This window comes from Diabrotica virgifera, chromosome 9 (genome assembly GCF_917563875.1).
Source record: "Diabrotica virgifera virgifera chromosome 9, PGI_DIABVI_V3a".
In the NCBI taxonomy this organism is placed as follows: Eukaryota; Metazoa; Arthropoda; class Insecta; order Coleoptera; family Chrysomelidae; genus Diabrotica; species Diabrotica virgifera.
In genome coordinates, this window is record NC_065451.1 from 28,287,367 (window position 1) to 28,309,608 (window position 22,242).

General features: G+C 32.7%; 1 protein-coding gene across 5 annotated transcripts in view; it reads right to left on the minus strand.

Moving 5' to 3' along the window:
* The window catches only part of LOC114341161 (gastrula zinc finger protein XlCGF8.2DB-like), a 108,822-nt gene that overhangs the window by 31,452 nt on the left and 55,128 nt on the right, over positions 1 to 22,242 (minus strand). Inside the window, exon 3 of one of the 5 annotated variants that reach the window (XM_028291943.2) lies at positions 10 to 2,492. The exons of 3 other annotated variants lie outside the window; for them this stretch is intronic. In XM_028291943.2, the coding sequence (XP_028147744.2) occupies positions 1,357 to 2,492 (1,136 nt within the window). In that variant the 3' untranslated portion in view covers positions 10 to 1,356. Of the gene's footprint in view, positions 1 to 9; positions 2,493 to 15,863; positions 17,084 to 22,242 lie in introns of those variants that run through there. One more of the 5 variants, XM_050662223.1, reaches the window with a different exon arrangement.

The window sequence follows — 22,242 nt, forward strand, 5'->3', positions numbered from 1 at the left end:
TAACTATATGTAAAATCATTATAATGTAGCGAAGGAATGAATAAAGCATGATTGGATAAGTCAAACATTTTGATTTTATTTATTATATCTGTATCTCTTATTATTTTCAAGTTACATGGAGAAAAAGAAAGATTTTTAAGAAAATTTAAATATGCGCTCTATAATTTGATCTTATTTTTTTTCAAAAACCATTCATTTTAAACCCGCTCACCTTTTTGAACATAAAAATAACACTATAGTAAAATGTATTGTAGAAGAAAACCGATGCATTTAAATTCTTGTGGATGAGGGGTTAAATATAGTTCTCATTTTTTTTTCTTAAAATTCGTTAGTCATCAATTTTTTGCAGCATATCTCGCTTAGTTTGAATGTAATCGACATTTAATATTGCTTATTGATAGGACATTTCAAGCACAACAAAAGGTATTGGTAGCATTATACACCTAAAATCGACCGTTTCTCTGTTATTTCAAGTTGAATACACTGATTTGAGCATATAAACAAACTCTTTTTACCTACCTACCATATCTCTTTGTTTTTTTATAAGCTACAAAAATATTTTATATAGTTTTTTTTAGTTAGATGCACTGTTTTTAAGGTATTCGCAATCAACCGTTTGAAAAGGTGTTTCAATGAAAATGATCAATTTTCAATCACGAATAACTCAAAAAGTATCAAGTTTTCGAAAAGAAGTTATAGAACAGTTTTTGCTTAGAATTAGGTTCTATTCTATCCGGTTCTATCCGTAGTTATTTAACCAAAAAAATCTCCACCCCGGAGAAGGGGTGGGAACCGCCCCCAAGACAAAAGCACACATCGGCATAGGGTAGACTTTGAATAAGGAGATAAGTTGAGACTATTCCTAAAATTTCATTAAAATCCATGCAGTATGATAGATTTCGGAGGTAATAACCTGCTCTTGAATATAAAAAAGGAAATAAAGGCTACACTTGAGTTTTAATTTTAATATTTTGAACTTTAAGGACAAAACACAGTAGCTACGACTGTTACACCCGGTATAAAATGACATTTACCTGTCTAGCAACAATATTACATCGATTTTATTAAATAATAAGGCTATAACATACTAAAACAACCCTTAAATCAGACAACGGGTTTAGAAAATTCGAGACATCTAACATGTCCCATTTTTAAGATGTTCCGTTAATTTTGCCGTTTAGTGTACAAGCCTGCTGTGCCTTTTAAAATCTCGTTCGTCTAGTGTGTTTTCATATGTACTGTTAAATTAGAACTGTGTCTATATTGTTTGGAGCATATCTTGCAAGTAAAAGGTTTTTCACCAGCATGCACTCTCATATGATATATTAAGCTACAATGTTGTGAAAACTGTTTACTTCATAGTTTGCAAGTAAAAGATTTTTCACCAGTATGCACTCTCATATGATTTGTTAAGTCATTCTTCATTGAAAACTGTTTGTTGCATAGATTACACGTAAAAGGCCGTTCACCACTGTGCACTCCCATATGTCTTTCTAAACCATACTTTGTTGCAAAATGTTTGGTGCATATTTTGCATGTAAAAGATTTTTCTTCAGTATGAACTGCCATATGTACTTGTAAACGTTGCTTCACTGAAAATCGTTTAGTGCAAATTTCACAAGCAAACGGTTTTTCACCAGTATGCACTTTCATATGTGATTGTAAGGAATAACTATACGAAAACTGTTTGGCACATACATTACATGTGAAAGGCTTTTCACCGGTATGCACTCTCATGTGTAATTTTAAGTATGCACTGTGTGAATACTGTTTGTTGCATATTTCACACGTAGCAGATGTTTTTCCAGTATGCGTTTGCATATGATGTTTTAAACTAGAACTTTGTGAAAACTGTTCATTGCATATGCGGCATGTGAAAGGTTCTTCATCATGCTCTTTCATATGATGTTTTAAATTAGAACTTTGTGAAAACGGTTTATTGCATATGTGGCATGTGAAAGGTTTTTCACCAGTATGCACTTTCATATGAGATGCTAAACCATATCTTTGTGAAAACTGTTTGTTGCATATTATGCATGAGAAAGGCTTTTCACCAGTATGCAATCTTATATGTGATTGTAAAGTACAACTAAGTGAAAACTGTTTGTTGCATATATCACACGTAAAAGGCCTTTCACCAGTGTGAACTCTCATATGTCTTTTTAAACCATACTTTATTGAAAACTGTTTGGTGCATATTTTGCATGTAAAAGGTTTTTCATCAGTATGCACTGTCATATGTTCTTTTAAACGTTGCTTCAATGAAAACCGTTTAGTGCAAATTTCACATTTAAAGGGTTTTTCCCCAGTGTGTATTCTCATGTGTTCTTTTAAAGTAAAACTTGTTTTTAATTGTTTCAAGCATATTTCACATTCAAAATGTTTTTCTCCGATGGTCGTATTCGTAGTAGCAGTTAAATTTTCGTTCAAATTATTTCCAGTATATTTTAACAGGTCACATACATCATTTGGAATCTCTTCGTAAGAAAAACCTAAAATAATAACTATATGTAAAATCAGTATAATGTAGCGAAGGAATAAATAAAGCATGATTGGATAAGACAAATTTAAGGAACTATAGCGGCAAGCTACAATTACTATTTTTTAATTACTAATTTTTGATAACTTTTCTCCCTAAATGAAATAATACGTCTCATTTAAAATTTACATTTGTTCCGCTCGTAATATACAAAACCGTATTTATAATTTTAATTGCCTAAATCTCTTTTCAGTTTTATGTATTTGAAACGAAATACCATAAATTATATCATCCAGCCCCTTACATCAATAACAGTTTTAAGGGCTTTCGAACATTAACGACGTTCTACACCTTCGGCAAAGAATTAAGGATTTGCATGAAATTTTAGTATGTTATAGTTTACTTAAAAAAACTAAGACTTGATTTTTTAAAAATTGTTTTACCGTGCCGTTTAATTACTATTAAGGTTCAAACTTAAGTTTTAACATGGGCTCTTATTAGTCTTGTCACCAGGGGGTACAACGGCCTCCTTAATTCAGATGGACTTACCCAAGTTTTTTTTTATATATTTTGACCCGCAGAATACGAATTGTTTCGGTAACAGTTGATCCGGATGTCGATAAGATTGTTGTAGACAAAGAACTTGAGGAATTATATAACAGTGATTTCTCGCAAAACAAAACATCTTTTTGTATTTTTTGGGTCATTCTAGGCAAAAAATGCTCTGACAAGTTTTTTCGTAGGATGCATAGTTTTCGAGATAACCGCGGTTGAACTTTCAAAAAATCGAAAAATTGCAATTTTTGAACCCGAATAACTTTTGATTAAAAAATAATGTAGCAATTCTGCTTACCGCATTTGAAAGTTTAAGTCAAATTATATCGGTTTTGATTATTTGCATTGCTAAAAATTTATTATTTTATTGTTAAACAAAGCTATAAACACCTAGTGCGTGAGTGATGTTTTCAATGATTTCTCATTTAAAATCGAACGAGTAGGTAGAGTAGCTACAAGTGCAAGCGAGGCAATTTCTACGTAGCATGCGTTAAAACGCATGTATTAGGCACGGGAAACACTATGTGTTTATAGCTTTATTTAACAATAAAAAAATTAATTTTTAGCAATGCAAATAATCAAAACCGATATAATTTGACTTAAACTTTCAAATGCGGTAAGCAGAATTGCTACTTTATTTTTTAATTAAAAGTTATTCGGGTTCAAAAATTGCAATTTTTCGATTTTTTGAAAGTTCAACCGCTCTTATCTCGAAAACTATGCATTCTACGAAAAAACTTGTAAGAATATTTTTTGCTTAAAATGACCCAAAAAATACGAAAAGATGTTTTGTTTTGCGAGAAATCGCTGTTACTTAATTCCTCAAGTTCTTTGTCTATAACAATCTTATCGACATCCGGATCAACTGTTACCCAAAAAATTCGTATTCTACGGGTCAAAATATATAAAAAAAATTGGGTAAGTCCATCTGAATTAAGGAGGCCGTTGTACCCCTCCTGGCGACAGGACTATATGGGAATTCTTAAAAAGTTAATAACTTTTTACCCAAATTTACGATTTTTAATTATTTGTGCTTAAATTAAAGGTTTTTGAGCGGCGAATCGATTGAGGGTAAAATTTGATTCATCCGCGCGCATGCGCACACCTACAGTATGGTATTAGTTGTTATACGGGCTCTGATTGGGTGTTGAAATTTTGAAATGATCTGTCAATAATTGTTCAATATGGAGGTTATCGGTAAACAAAAATATTGTATATTAGTTTTTATTGATGTGTGGACAGAAATAAAATCAAATTTATAATTATAGTGACTTTTTAAATAGTTTTGAAAAGCCGCCAGGTACGTAATTCTAAATGTTTCAGTTGGAAATACCTCATAGTTTCAATACCTATCTATTTGGAAAATGTAAACAAAATAATGTAGTTACCTATTAGTAGGCAATGCTTTAATTTACATAATCTGATTACGAACAAACTTTCTACAAATCTGCATCTCATATATTGTTTTCTTACTCTATAGTTTGTTGTATTTTATTTCGACAAAAATCAAACTAATAATTTTATTAAATTCATATAAATTTATGGTGTAAACGTTTAGTTTGTGTATATTCCCACATGACGTATACGAGAGTTTGGTGCAGTTTGAAATGGCGTCAACTTTCGTACGGCGCGGTAGACGTGAAGTGGGTTCAAGCCCCAACCAAGTTATTATTTTTTTATTTTTTTTATAGATTTTATGATTGTAAGTATATTATTATATAATTTTTGAAGAAATTCTTCTTTTTTGAAAGTGGTAGATAAGAAAGTTAGTTTGATTTTTAAATAAAATAAGTACAAATAACCTTTTAAGTATATTTACTTCGTTTAAATTACCTATTATATAATAGAAGAATATCTTCTTACGTGCGTACAAAGTACACACACATTCTTTTTTTTTTGTAAGGAATAACATATTAAAAAATGAGGATTGTTTACCGTGCCATTATTAAATAAAAGTGAAAATACTGTTTCGCTCATACTAACTGCATAATATAAGTTTTTTTTTTGAGTGAATTTGATGGCCTTGGTCGAGCCAATTAGCCAGACATTTTGTTATTTTAAAAACAAACAAATTTGATTTTTCAATCAGAGGAATTTTTTCTGTATTTCTAACTCTAAATACATAACAAACTAACATTATTATCTACAATTATTATCTAAATAATACTCTGTTTTGGTTGTTCATTTTTTTTGTAAATTTTTATTTTTTGTTGCATTTTTTATATATTATGTTAATTTGTTTTTTTTATTATTTTTTTTGTTATTCTTTATAAATTGTTTTTTTTACTACGCTAAGACGTAAACCCGATTCAACATTACATCTTAGTTTTTTTTCTTTTTTTTTGCTTTTTTATTTTTTCTGTTTTTTTTTCTTTTTTTTTGCTTTTCTTTTTCTCTTTTTTTGTCTTTTCTTTTTTCAATTATAATATACAATAATTACTTAAATCTTAAATTTTAAATAATTACTTAAATTAATATAAGTTAATAACTTTTGACCCAAATTTACGATTTTTAATTATTTGTGCTTAAATTAAAGGTTTTTTTTGTAAAGAATAACATACTAAAAAATGAGGATTGTTTACCGTACCATTATTAAATAAAAGTGAAAATACTGTTTCGCTTGCATATAAGTTTCCCCCCTTTCCTCTGAGAGGCATACCCCGCAACGAAGGTGTAGAACGTCGTTAAACCATACGATGACAAAATTAATGAGTTCAGTTCAGTCACATTTTAGCGGTCGGTAGGGAAAGGTCAAAACACACCCTCTCCGAGAAATAATCATGCTTTTACTGAAATAAATACATTATTGACAGTTGTTTCACTGTTTACAAAAACAAGGGATATATACAACAATGTACAAACTACAGGGCTATAAAACTGCTTAGCCACACCATGAAAATATGGGAAAGAGTAATTGACAGACGGATACGTGAAGAGATCGAAATATCCGAGAATCAATTTGGCTTTATGCAGGGTAGATCAACAACAGATGCAATTTTCATCATAAGACAGTTGATGGAAAAATACAGGAGTAAAGAAACAAACGCTCATATGGCATTCATTGATCTTGAGAAAGCATATGATAGAGTTCCTCGAGAGATTCTGTGGTGGGCACTCAATAAGAAAGGAGTCCCTGGTGAATATGTAAAGATTGTGAGGGATATGTATGAGGGAGTAACGACTAGTGTTAGGACAGGTGTGGGAGAATCTGATAAATTTCATGTGAAAGTAGGATTGCACCAAGGCTCTGTGCTTAGTCCGTATTTATTCTCATTAGTTTTGGACCAGACAACAGCGAAACTACAGGGTAACATTCCATGGTGCTTAATGTATGCTGATGATGTCGTGTTAGTAGGAAATAGTGAAAGAGACTTAGAACAAAAACTGGAACAGTGGAGACAAGCTATGGAGGAAAAAGGTTTAAAACTTAGTAGGACAAAAACAGAGTATTTGGAATGTTCATTTAAAGATGGAGCTACTACAAATAAAATGGTATCTTTGGATGGTGAAATGATTGTGAAAAGCAATAGTTTTAAGTACCTAGGATCGGTATTACAAAGTAATGGAGAAATAGATGGAGATGCATGCAGTAGAATTAGGGCTGGATGGATGAAGTGGAAAGAGACGAGTGGTGTGTTGTGTGACAGAAAAATTCCAATGAAGTTGAAGGGAAAATTCTATAAAACAGCCATAAGACCGGCTATGATGTACGGAACTGAATGTTGGGCAGTGAAAAAGAAAGAGGAACAACGAATGCATGTGTCGGAAATGAGAATGCTTAGATGGATGAGTGGAGTGACAAAGAAGGATAAAATTAGAAATGAGTATATTAGGGGAAGTCTACGTGTGGCACCAATTGATGCCAAAATGAGAGAGCATAGGTTAAGATGGTTTGGTCATGTTCAACGTTGAGACGGTAATCACCCAATACGAAGAATAGCTGAAGTGCAGATTCCTGGAAGGAGTAGGAGAGGAAGATCAAAGAAGACCTGGAGGGAGACGATAAGGCAGGACATGTTGCTAAAGGGGATTAACATTGATATGACCCAAGATAGAATTGTGTGGAGAAATGCAATTAGGGAAGCCGACCCCGCATAGGGATAAGGCAAAGAGAATGATGATGATCGCCTTGGAGATGCCCTTTATCCATGTAGTTGCTGGTCTTCCTCGTTTTCGTTTTTCTGTGGGGGTCCATTCTAATACTTTTCTGGGGATTCTCCTTTAGTCCATTCGTCTTATGAGTTCGTACCAAACTAGCTGTTGTCTTTCGATGTCATCTATGATTGTTCTTCTATTTCCATTTGTTGTCTAATGTCGTCGTTTCTTATGTGTTCTAGTCTAGATCTTCTTGCTGACCTTCTCCAAAAATCCATCTCAGTGGCTAGTAATTTATCTTTGTACTTGTTGGTTAATTGCCAGACTTCAGCTCCATAGGTTAACACTGCTTTTAATATTTTGCTCTAAATTCGTTTTTTATTTTCTGTTCTTATATTTTTTTTTGCCACAGTACCGAATTCAGGGCTCCTATTACATGTTTTCCCTTTACTATCATTTCCTTAATATTTTCTTCGTTTCGTCCTGTACTAGTTAGTTTTATTCCCAGATATATGCCTTCATTGCAGCTTGTAATTGACTCCTGTTCCAGGTTCAGGTTCTCCGTTTCTTCCCATCCTACACATAGATATTGTGTTTTTTTGGTATTCACCTCCAGGCCAAATTTTCTATATTCCTCTATTAGTTTCCTTGCCATATATTCAAGATCATCCTTGTCCTTTGCAATTACAATTTGGTCATCTGCATAGTGCAGCGTGTAGAGTATCGCATCTCCTATCGGTAGTCCCATTCCATTGCACTTCTTCCTCCATTGTCTAAGGGCTTCATCAATATATATTGAATAATACTGGCGATATACAGCAACCTTGCCTTAGACCTTTAGTGGCCAGGAAACCTTTTGATACTTTATTTCCGCTTTTAATTTTGAATGTCGAGTTTCTATATAGTTCTTTGAGTGCCTGTATAATAGATACATTTATGCTTGTCTTTTCTAGTACTTCCCATAGTCTATTAATGGAGACCGTGTCATATGCCTTCGTTAGATCTACCATGAGTAAATGCAACTTTTGGCCTCTTGGCAGCCTTTTTTCTATTACTTGAGTTATAGAGAAAATGTTCCTTATTGTGGATCTACCTGCCCTAAAGCCGCAGGTACTGTCAGAATTTAATAATCCAGAGTCAAAAATGCTTAGAATTTAAAGACAAAAAAATTATGCGATAAAATAACTGTTGCCCTACCCAAAACGGACGCCTATGACCGGTACTAGACATTTCCAATGGATGGAATCGATTTATCTCTGGAAGATAAATATGCGTACCAATTTGAGTTTTTCTAACTAGAAGCGTTCTGGAGATATTTAACAAAAACTAATTACAAGACGCCATCTTCAAAGAGCTCTAGCTCCCTTAGGAAGCATTTTCGGACTAGGTGAATTTAGTTAAATTTTCTTAAAATTATCTGAGGAATCTCCTGTCTCCGTTTGTCGGTAGAGTTTCTGGACACCCTGTATATTTAATTTTAATTTTAAAAGATTATGTAAAAATCATAAGATCACTCAGTATAGAAGTTAATAGAAATACAAAGATAAGGAAATACGAAGTACTCGATTACAATACAAATAAACTATAATGGTGGCCGACACCAGTTGCTCAGTCTAATAGGGTCCATATAACATAATGCCCCGGCTTGGTGGCGCCGCCAGATCTGGTTACCCGGCTGGTGGCCGGGTCCGGTCACCAGAACAACAACAATTTCTGGTGGCGCAACCAGTTGCCGTAGTCCAATAGGTCTCATTTACTTAAATGCCCCGTGACGTCAAGAGTCACTAGTGGAGCAACTTGGTGGCGTCACCAGTTGCCTAATATAATAGCGGCCTTACATTGTAGCAAACGAATGCATTTGTTGACGATCCGCAATGTCAGACACATATGAAGATGTAATCTTTAGCGCTGCTAGTTTTATAGTTATTATAGTTAAGGAAGAGGGCGTGATGTCCAAATTTATTACAAAATAGAAAAAAGAGGAGGTGATGCCTTGCTACTGCTAAAGAAAGAATGCTCCTAACCCTCAGCTTTCTTGCAACAGGTGACCCCTATGCAAGCCTTAAGTACTTGTTCAAAATGGGTCGCCCCAAAACCGATAATGCCATTAAACACGCTTAACTTCACGCGTAACGTTGATACGAGAATTATAAAGTGAGTTCAGGCATACATAATTTTTTTTGTAATTCCGTCTTCAATTTACCCTGCACTTCTTGTAGACTATTATCGATAAGGTAGAGTATTTGTTTTGGAGTAGGTATTTGTTTTGGACTGCGTCCGTTCAAAATTTCAACTTCTGCAATATGTTGTATCATTCCCGAGGTGTGCACGGCTATAATTGATGCTTTGAAGAATTATGTGCAGGTAAGAAATTAAAAAATGAATTATTAAAAATATATTTAATGTTTAGAAATATTATAATCTAAAACATTTAAATTATGGATTAAATTTTATACAATTAATTGAAATGTCTTTTCATTCGTTCATTCCATATTGAAAAATTATTTAAACATCTAAATGTTCACGACTACACAACAAACAGACCTCTCAAACTAGTTTGTAAAAAAAATCAGTACTTCCCAACGAATTGGTTCGCTACGTTTTATCCACTGTTCACACTGAAAACGAATTTCCTTTGATGATTCGCTGAGTTACCGACATCGGTTAGAACATTTGCGAATGCGAACAAGCGACGCGCCAAGTAACTTCGGCGCCGTCGTGCAAAATATTGATAAGCGCCTTTATCAAAATTAACAGGGTAGAAATATCAATCACTCCTTCCCATTTCAACGTGGAAAACTATGAAATTTTTTCTACGTCTACCCAGATTTTTTTTTTGAAGGAAATAATAAGTATACATTACTGTTATAAAAAAATAATATATTCTTCTTCCTTCTTGTATAGAGACTTAAAGCATGTTTATTCTTCAATATTTGCTTCCTAAATTGTTTAGATTATCGCACCATCTTTTTCTTGGTCTGCCAATAATTCTTCGTCAATTTGGTGACTTATCTCGTGCTATTCGTACTATCCTATCCTCTGCCATTCTACTAATGTGTTCGTTCCACTCCTGTTTCCGTTTTGTCACCCATCCATTTTATGTCTTCTACATTGCATGATCTTATGTTTTCGCTTCTCTCACTATCCAACAGACTTTTGCTTGATATTCGTCGAAGTATTTTCATCTCTGTTGTTTCTAGTAGTCTAGTAGTTGTTAAAAATAATTTTTTAAAACTATATTGCATAATAAAACAGAACAGGATAAAAACTATGTTACATATAGCATTACTTAAAATTATTAAAAAAGATTGAAGATCAAAAAATTAAACATATTTATATTGCGATTTTTTAAACAAATGTACTTATTATGATGAAAACCAACGGATATTTCTTATAGAAATTGAACTTTTCTTGCTTTACCTTTGACAAATTCATTAATTAGATTTTCATTATTCAGGTCCTTAAGATTTTCTAGCCGTTCCTGACCCATTCTAGATCTTAAGTAATTGAAGCTTTTATTTGAAACACAACACTTGTCCAAAAATGAAAATTTTGGAAAATCAAGTAAAACTGCCCAGCTTTAATTTATTTCAAATCTTACTTTTATTAAGACATTCATTGGAAGGAATGTGGATATCAAAATAAATGTACAAACTTACCAAAATATATTCGAAAATAGAGAGGTATTGTGTTGTACATATAGTTTCTGTTATGCTGAACTATTTCTAATACAAAAGAAACAAACATCACACTATTACTATCAAAGAATGCACACAACTGATAAATTTAAGGATAAGATCATTCACACTTACAACTACCGTTGACTAGGATGGGACAAGTGTTGTTTTTACAAGAAAACGCATGGACATCTGTTGTTTTTCTAAAACTATCAAAATTTTCTATGCAATGTGAACCAGATGTGTGAACTGGAGAAATAAACTACTATTCTATAAGAACAATACATAAAGTCGAATTTTCGAAAAATGGACATGTGTTATTTTTCAAATAAACGCTTAGCTAGAACGGCTGAAGCTACAGAAATCGGTACCTATAGTTAATAATATACGTAACGAAATAATAATGTTTAGGAATGAGTGGACTAAGTTATTTTTTGCAATGTTTTTTTGCTTCAAAAAATATTTAGTTTTGAATTGGATATTTATTTAACTTTGCCGAGTCAAAGGGCGCCTTTAACGCCTTGGCGCCGTCGTGCGCAGCACGACCTTGCCCATATGGACGGCGCGTATATTGACCCTGCGGAACAAATACGTTCGGTCGTGCTTCATTCGCTGTACAAATACAACAATTTTTACGAACGAATTATTCGTTCATGTTCGCTTTGATTTAAATGCAGCTTTAAAAACAGTTTGCTGCAAATTTAACACGTAAAAGGCGTTTCAACAGTATGACTTTTCATATGATGATTTAAACTAGAACTTTGGGAAAATTGCTTGTTGCATATTTGGCATGTGAAAGGTTTTTCACCAGTATGCACTCTTATATGTTTTTGTAAATCGGAACTTTTTCGAAACCGTTTGCTGCAAATTTCACACCTGAAAGGTTTTTCACCAGTATGCGATTTTATATGATATTTTAAACTTTCTGTGTATGAAAAATCTTTGGCGCATATTTTACATGTGAAAGGTTTTTCACCAGTATGCACTCTCATATGTATTCTTAAATAAGTACCTTGTACAAACTTTTTAGCGCAAATTTCACAGGAAAAAGATTTTACACCGCTGTGTATTAGCATATGTGATTTTAAATTGCAATATTGTGAAAATTTTTTGTTACACATTTCACACGCAAAGGGTTTTTCACCAGTATGCACTCTCATATGCGATATTAAATTTTGTTTCGTTAAAAACTGTTTGGTGCAAATTTTACATCCAAATAGGTTTTCACCAGTATGCACACGCATATGTCTAGTTAATTGTATGTTTGTTGAAAACTGTTTGGTGCATATTTTACATGTGAAAGGTTTTTCACCGGTATGCACTCTCATATGCGATTTTAAAACTTCTTTGGTTGAAAACTGTTTGGTGCAAATTTCACATCCAAATGGTTTTTCACCAGTATGTACTTTCATATGCGATTTTAAATTTTCTTTTCTTGAAAACTGTTTGGTACAAATTTCACATTTAAACGGTTTTTCACCAGTATGCACTTTCATATGTACTTTTAAAGCATAACTTGTTGTTAATTGTTTAGAGCATATTTCACATTCAAAATATTTTTCTGCGGCGGTCACATCCGTAGTAGCAGTTAAATTTCGGTTCAAATTACTTCCAGTATATTTTGATATGTTCCTTACATAATTTGGGATGTCTTCGCAAAAGACACCTAAAATAATAAATACCTGTCAATCAGTATAATGGATCGAAAAGAAAATGAATAAAACATGATTGGAAAAGTCAAATTTGAGCTGGGTGTGACTACTCAAAGCAGTCCCATATTTAATAGTTTTGATGAAAATTGTTGCATAACACTATGCACATATAATGCTTCTCAGAGCCTTTCTTCATTGCGTGACAAGTGACAGAAAAAAGGTACGTCCGTGATTATAGACAATTATAACAAGTGTTTGTAATACAGTATGTCACAGTACATACTCTAGTAGCCTACTATGTATTTACCAATACATTATTGTATTTTAAATATTTTGTATAGCTGTAATAAAATACTGTATTACTGTACTGTACATACTACATTATATATAGACATTGTTTGTAAATTCATTTTCCCTATACGCCGTGTTATTAGGCTATTTTTAGCATATGACGGCTAAACCGAAAAATTGGTTATCCGAAACGGCTCCCCCCCCCTTTATTTCGGTTAAACGGGGTTCTACTGTATACCTCTTTTTCTGTCACTTCTAACTTAATGCGTTAGAAAGAAATCGAAAAACTGTCACGGAAAGAATCCTCTGAGAAAGAGTATACAATCTATAAAGTATAAAGGGTGCCCCCTTAAAGATAGGCAAAATGCCCTCCCAGAATTCCGACACTTAATTTTTTAAATTTTTTTACGTTCTATGTGTTACAATACTAAACAAAATAATCCAGATGTGTATTTTAGCAAAAACAGAAAATTATTTGTACAAGCTTTGGGATTAGAGTTAGTCAAGGATTATATGACTTCTCAAGCTACAACAGCAGGGTGACATCCATACATCCGTAATGCCATAGGTAAATACTCTGGTCGGCCAATCCAACAACAACCAGATCAATCACCAAATAAAAGAGGTCACTGTAAGTATTGCAAAAAACGAAAAACTCGTTATTTTTTAAAATTCTACAAATGTTTGCTCTGCATGGAGCATATGACTGCAACTTGCACAAAATGTCCAGGAAATCATACCTAAATAATTAACGTATTTGAAGTTATTATAATTTCTGCGTAGGGGGTTAATATTTAGTTTTGAATTTATGAGTAAATTATTTCACACGTTCTTCATCCAAAAACATAATTTTGTTGTGCATTTAAATTTTTTTATAGTTTTGTAATTTAGTGGAGTCACTGAAGGTTTTCACCTCCGATTTCGTTGAACCTTCATCGATTTTCATAAAAATTTTCGATTTTCCGGAAATTTGACCGGTTTAGAATGCATATTTTTGAAAAAAAGGTATAATTTAAAAAAATCAGAATTTTTAGAATTATCGTACTTTAGTATAGTATAGTTGATCCAAAAGATGGCATAACCCAGACATCCAAAGTGAAAGTTATCCTTCAACACCAAATTGTTCTATATGGTCCACACAATGTCCAGAAAAAAGTCACACAATTTTGAGCGTCGGGTTTGGGGGGGAGAGGGGGGAGAAATCGGTAAAATCGTAGTTTTTTAAGTTTTTCGCCAATATTTCTAAAACTATGCGGTTCAGCATTAACAACTCTCTATACAAAATTGTTCTACATTAAATTTGAAATAAAAAAGGCCCTATGCATAATCTTTCTAAAATGAATGGTTCCAAAGTTACGGAGGTAGTATAGTATAACTGGTCCAAAAAAAGGCCTAACCCAAACATCAAAAGTAAAAGTTTTCCTCCAACACCAAAATGTTTTATATGGTCCACATATTGTTCAGTAAAAAGTTACACCATTTTGAGCGTCCAGTTTGGAAGGGAGATGGGAGGGAAGCCGGTAAATTAGTAGTTTTTTTACGTTTTTCGTCAATATTTCTAAAACTATGCTTTAGCGTAAACAATTTTATATACAAGAATGTTCTACATGAAATTTAAAACAAAAAATGTTCTATACATAATTGTTATAAAATCAACGGTTCCAGAGTTACGGAGGGTGAAATGTCGAGGTTTTCGATACTTTTATATAATATTATTTATGATATAACTACACCAAAAACCCAGACATCCAAAGTGAAAGTTATCCTTCAACACCAAATTATTCTATATGGTCCACATAATGTTCAGAAAAAAGTCACACCATTTTGAGCGTCGGGTTTTGGGGGGGAGAGGGGAAAGAAATCGGTAAATATAAAAAGTATCGAAAACCTCCACTTTTCACCCTCCGTAACTCTGGAACCGTTGATTTTATAACAATTATGTATAGAACCTTTTTTGTTTTAAATTTTATGTAGAACATTTTTCTATAGAACATTCCTTACGCTAAAGTATAGTTTTAGAAATATTGACGAAAAACTTAAAAGAACTACTAATTTACCGAATCTCCCCTATCTCCCCCCCAAACCGGGCGCTCAAAATGGTGTGACTTTTTACTGAACAATATGTGGACCATATAGAACAATTTGGTGTTGAAGGAAAACTTTTACTTTGGATGTCTGGGTTAGGCCTTTTTTTGGACCAATTATACTATACTACCTCCGTAACTTTGGAACCGTTCATTTTAGAAGGGTTATGCATAGAGCCTTTTTTATTTAAAATCTAATGTAGAACAATTTTGTGTAGAGGGTGGTTCATGCTAAACCGCTTAGTTTTAGAAATATTGACGAAGAACGTAAAAAACTACGAATTTGCAGATTTCTCCCCCCTCTCCCCCCAAACCCGACGCTCAAAATGGTGTGACTTTTTTCTGAACATTATGTGGACCATATAGAACAATTTGGTGTTGGAGGATAACTTTCACTTTGGATGTCTGGGTTTGGGTCTAACTATACCATACTACTTTTCATTTTCTTTTGATAATAACTCCAAAAATACTCAATATACGTAAAAAGTGATAAATAACTAAATTTAAGTTTTTTCTGTAACAAATACCTTACCCATTTTACTATTTTCGTAGAGTAAAAAATAACTGAGATAGAAACGTTTAAAATTTCAATTTTGCTGCGAGAACCATGTAACCGCGGCCATTTAACCTTTTATTTTTAAAAAAGTAAGAGGTATAAATGACTATTTTGACGTTTTTTAATAGCTCTTGGAATAAAATTTTAACCAGTTATTAGATGGAACTTGCTACTTTAAAATTTAACGGAGTTATTTACAAAAAAAAACAATAACATTTTTTAGAAAATTTTTTAAAAGATACATTTTGAAACATTTTTGGTGCATAAACTTTAATGCTATCAACTTGTTCGAGCACTTATTTGATAGATATTTCAATGAGCTTTGACAAATGTTTAATAAGTTTATGTTATAAAATGCATCATTTTCCCGGTATTTAAGCTTGAATACTTAGATTTGGGTACTCGACGAAAGAAATATACATTCAATTACCTATAACTCACTTTCAGTTAACATTGAAGGGTTTTTCTAGTAAGGAATTTATTTGATTTTTTATTAGCCTCAATTTTGACAATAATAACTTATTTGTAAAAACTTATAGTTTTTGAGTTATTTATGAAAAATCGGTTAAAAACATGCATTTTGTTCTGGATTTGTTTGGATTTGGTTTGTTGTATCACACATTTGAATACACAAAGATATTAAAATGCCGATCGTCGTGGTCCGTTTCGTTCCGAGCTGTTCCGGATAAGTGAGCGCCGGCCTTAACGAGCGCAAACCACCTTTACAGTAGCACTGTGCCCATCTCACCCTACCCACTAGTGTGTGATTTCATATTTGCTGTTGAGTCATAACTTTGTGAAAACTGTTTGGTGCATACTTTGCATGTGAAAAGTTTTTTTCCACTGCACTCTTACATGTGTTTGTAAATCGGAACTTCTTGGAAACCGTTTGCTGCAAATTTCACAAGTGAAAGGAGTTTCACCAGTATGCGTTGTTATATATTTTAAACTTTGTGCGTGTGAAAACTCTTTGGCGCACACTTTACATGTGGAAGGGCTTTCCCCAGTGTGCATTTTCATATGAAGTTTTAAAGTAGAACTGTGTGAGAACTGTTTGGTGCAAATTTCACATTCAAATGGTTTTTTACCGGTATGCACTCTCATGTGCGATTTTAAAACTTCTTTCGTTAAAAACTGTTTGGTGCAAATTTCACATTTAAACGGTTTTTCACCAGTATGCACTCTCATATGTACTTTTAAATTACCCTTTGTTGAAAATTGTTTGGTGCAAATTTCACATTCAAATGATTTTTCACCAGTATGCACTGTCATATGCGATTTTAAGTCTTGTTTCGTTGAAAACCGTTTGATGCAAATTTCACGTTTAAAGGGGTTTTCATCAGCATGCACTCTCATATGTCTGGTTAAATGTGTGTTTCTTGAAAACCGTTTGGTGCAAATTGCACATTCAAATGGTTTTTCACCGGTATGCACTCTCATATGCCACTTTAAAACTTGTTTCGTTGAAAACTGTTTGGTGCAAATTTCACATTTAAAGGGGTTTTCATCAGTATGCACTCTCATATGTATTTTTAAAGAAAATCTTGTTAATTTTTTGAAGCATATTTGACATTCAAAATATTTCTCTCTGGTGTTCACATTGGTAGTAGCAGTTAAATTTTGGTTTAAATTATTTCCGGGATATTTTAATATTGCTATGCATTCATCATTTTGAATGTCTTCGCAAGAGGCACCTAAAATAATAATTATCTGTTAGATCAGTATTATGTACGGGAGAGTTGGACAAAACGGGATAACATTCTTGTTTATTTTTATTCCTAAAAAAATGTTAAAGAAATTATCATATTATTATTTTTTATAGGTATAACATTTATTGAAGCACACAAAAAAAAACATATTTTTAGCTATTTTTAATGACTGGAAAATAGTAAAAAAAAATATTTATTAAAGTCCTGCATATCTCGTTTTAGCATACCACGGTTGGATAAAACGGGATAGGTTCACAATATTTAATTTTTTGCATAAAATTACCTGAAAAGCACATTTAAGTAGATATAAGACTGCAAAGCAAAATTTACCTTTGAAAAAACAATATCTTCAGTAGGTAGTCTGAAAAATTTTTTTTTTATTGCAAAATGGGAAATAAGACCTTTTATTTAGGACTAGGTACGCATATCAGAACAAAATTCACATAAAAATATGTTGTTCTTTTCTGCAGTATGAGAACATGCTTTAACGCTATTTAAAAAATTAATAGGCCCACAAATAAATAGGTGGATAAAACGGGACATAAAAAACTGTATCCCATTTTATCCAACTTACAAGTGTCCCGTTTTGTCCAATTCAGACATTTTTCAAAACAAAAATGGCTCCTGCCTAAACGTGAAAGTAAAATTAGATAGACTACACATGAGAATATTCGGTAATGAGTGCTTAATTAAATTCACCGGAATTATGTTTAGATATGTAGGCAGTATAATGTAGAAAACAACGCACTTAAAAGTACAAAGTACCAAAAAAATAGAGTCAAACAATTCTAAACACAACTTTTCATCAGATAATAGTCCAGGGCTCATCTGTTTTGAGATGGACGTTGAGAGGTGACTCAAATTTTTTTGCAGAAATTGCTTAAAAATAACTCAAATAATAATATTTGAGTTATCCTCCCACTCAAAATGGTCCGGAACATTGTTTAAATAATCAAAATGTCAAAATATGAAGGAAAAATTCGATTTTTTTATTGGTTTTTTGAATATAACTTTAAAACTGTTCATTTCTGAGAAAAGTTGTACTGACATAAAAGTTGCGTAATTAAATTTACTATAATATAGAATTGGTTAAAAATTTAAAAAATAGTCACCCTTGTTGCAAAATAGCAATAGTTGCGAAAAAAACCATACAAAAACAAGTATTCGCATTTTACGTTTTTCAACCATTTATGCTACACTTAGGACCTTCATATTTTACCCAGAAAAACTTTATGATATAGTAAAACAACACTGTAAATTTCATTAAGATCGGTTTAATAGATTTTGCAAAATAAATTTTGCAATCCAGCTTTCGCAAAAAAAATTCATTTTTTAAAAATGTTGCAGGACTGAAAATAAAGCAGATAGTAAGTTGAATTTTTTTTTGCTTAGAGAAGTGTACTGTACCTTTCGTTTGCAATTTGCAAAATTAAAATCGAATAATTACCACGGCGCCAGGAAATTTTTTAAATAAACATTAATTTTTGGTGCTGCGTGCAGGACAGCGGTGTTCGATTCACACAAATTGATTTCCATCAAAATTTCTTCTAATCTTTATTTAATATATTATTTTTTTACTCTATATTTTGTTGTATTTTAATATTTTAATTTGACAAAAATCAAACTAATTTTATTATTGTTTGTGAAATATTGTTTAAACAATTGCATATGTTTAAAAATAATCAACTTTTATTCTCTAAGTTAAAATATATGAACAAAGAAAGTTTTTGTTAAAAAAGTGTTATTTCAAAGGATAGAGTATGTGTTTTTATTTTGCAATAAACAAATTTATTTATTTATATCGAAATGTAATAAAAATTAAAATGTATCAATCATTATCAAAGGTCATTGAAATGCCCAATCAGAGCAAACTATCCGCTGTCCTGCGCGTAGCACCAATAATTAATGTTTATTTTAAAAAATTCCTGACGCCGTGACAGTTAATCGATTTTAATATTGCAAATTGCAAATAAAAGGTACAGTACACTTCTATACGCAAAAAAATTTCAACTTGCTATCTGCTTTATTTTCAGTCCTGTAACAATTTAAAAAAAACGAATTTTTTTTGCGAAAGCTGGCTTGCAAAATTTATTTTGCAAAATCTATTGAACCGATTGTAACGAAATTTACAGTATTGTTTTACTGTATCATAAAGTTTTTCTGGGTGAAATATGAAGGTTATAAGTGTAGCATAAATGGTTGAAAAAACGTAAAATGCGAATACTTGTTTTTGTATAGTTTTTTCGCAATTATTGTTATTTTGCAACAAGGGTGACTATTTTTTAAATTTTTAACCAATTCTATATTGTAGGAAATTTAATTATGCAACTTTTATGTCAGTACAACTTTTCTCGGAATACTTTTAAAGTTATAATCAAAAAACGAAGAAAAAAATCGAATTTTTCCTTCATTTTTTGACATTTTGATTATTTAAACAATGTTCCGGACCTTTTTGAGAAGGAGGATAACTCAAATATTATTATTTGAGTTATTTTCAAGCAATTTCTGCAAAAAAATTTGAGTCACCTCTCAACGTCCAAATGTACTAATATTTTTACAGATCCGCCCTGGTCTATAATGGCATCGAGGTAAAACGAACTGATAATGTTAAAATGACGACTGAGAACAAGTTTTCGTCGTTGTCCGATTGATAGCAGCACTAGTTGGGTCTCTAGGCTAGGTATCCCGTTTTATCCGACTATCCCGTTTTATTAAACTCTCTCCTAATGATAAGAAATGTATTACAGCTCCCGGAACGAACCTTGGCCTGTGACAAACGCTGTCGTCGGTCGTACACACACCTAATCTTTACGCAGACAGGGTTTTTCTCACCGGCCATTGTTCGCTCCAGGAGCTGTATGTATTTCTATGAATAGTGCAGTCACTAACACTCTTACTAATAAACACGAACTAACGCCGGAATAACCATAGTCCTATGACTAAGTCAATAACATTTATTTTTCTTATTAATGAACAGCGACTAACGATGGCCAAGTATGGAATGCCATGGCGGAGTTCTCAATACCACAGAAACTCATTCGGATGACTAAAGTCTGTATGGAGGGTGGAATATCAAAAGTACATGTAAATAATAAACTGTCTGAGAGCTTTGAAATCAACAGTGGACTCAAACAGGGTGATGCGTTATCTCCACTACTTTTTAACCTTGTATTAGAGAAAGCCATGAGGTCGGCCGAAATAAAAACAGAACTGCTACCGGTTCAAGGTCCCAAGTTATTACTAGCATATGCAGATGACATTGATCTCGTTGGAGACTCCATCCTATCCACAAAGGCCATTTTCAACAAGGTGGAAGGAGCAACAAGCGAAGTAGGGCTGAGGATTAATGAAGAAAAGACGAAATATATGTGTATAAATTGAACGACACGAAGAGACAGGATAGGACAAAATGTGACGGTCAACACCTACAATTTCGAAAGAGTACAACGTTTTAAGTATCTGGGGGCCGTAATCACAGCTGACAACGATGTTACTGAAGAAATAAAAGACAGAATCCAATCAGCAAATCGCTGTCTATTCGCACTGGATAAGCTTATAAAATCAAAAAATCTTGCAAGAAGTTCCAAGATCAAAATCTATAAATCCATCGTCAGACCTGTACTAACATATGGTTGCGAAACGTGGACCATGACCAAATCAAACGAAGAAAAGCTCAGACGTTTTGAACGAAAAATACTTAGAACAATTTTTGGACCTCACCACGACATTAACACAAATCAGTATAGGATCAGAACCAACCTCGAATTAAAAGAACTCTACAATGACACCGATATTGTCCAAGAAATTAAATCACAGCGACTAAGATGGGCAGGCTACGTGCACAGACTTCATAACGAGAGACTTGTAAGACTGGTATGGGAGGAGATTCCTACAGGCAAAAGACCACTCGGACGTCCCAGAATGCGATGGAGACATAACATCAAAGCAGATCTCCGAAAAATGAACATACCATTTGACCCTAGGTTGATGGAAGACCGAACAAATTGGAAGAAAATTGTACAGTCAGCCAGGACCCACTCAGGGTTGTAGCGCTACGTGATGATGATGACTAACGATGAACTAGCTAAGCCCTCTCTAATCTCGGACTAACATTTAATCCGAGGTAATAGCAGGTTTAGACCGAGACTAACTTGACGTTTTGTATTCATAACCTTAAAAACTTGCTAAATACATTATTTGTTTTTGCTTGCTTTTATATAATAAATTTTTTTTTAAATCGATTTTCATGAAAATTGGCGGGCAGTTAGAGAGATACCTTAAGAACCAAACGTGACCTGGTGCCAACTTGCACTTTTACTCTGGAGGAGAAGACATCCATTCTCGGGGGTGAAAATTATTTTATTAAAAATAACCCCATAAAGATATGAAATAATCGAATACGAGAAAAAAGATTATATATGTAATATTAAATATTTCTAAGTGTCAGGTTATCCAGTATCAAAAAAATCGCTAGAGGGTCTTGAGGTTAATAATGGAGAAATCCTTGAATTATCCACACCTAATAAACAACATCAGGACTATCAGTTGCGAGGTGATAAAGAACATCAAAACAAGAAAGCTGGAATATTTGGGCCACATTACTAGAGGTGCGAAATATGAGATATTAAGGCTCATAATGCAGGGCAGAATTAAGGTACTAGTACACTTTAGAAGACCAAAAATAATCATTTTTTTCAAGAATTTTTTTCTCAGAACCTTTATTACAAATGAACATAAAACTTTTTACATACTAATATCTAACTCTTAGAGAATACAAATAATATATCTTTTTTCATTTATGCACGTACACTAATATTGTAGAGGGCGCCAAAGTAGAGGCCTCGAAAAATGATGGCGGACAGTTAATCTCAGGATTGGGATATCTGAAACAAAAAAATCGTACTGTATTTGAAAAAGGAGCGTTTCTTACGTGACAATTTACCACAATTTGACCAAAAAATTAAAAATAATTATTTTTTAACTATTAAAAACTGAAATAAAATTGCCGATTTTTTCACAAAAATTTTTCAAATTTCCCTAAAATCTTTGTTTTGCGGAATTTTTCACTAATGGTGGTAAATTGTCATGTAAGAAAACTTCCTTTTTTAAACGCCGTACGATTTTTTTGTTTCAGAGATCCCAAT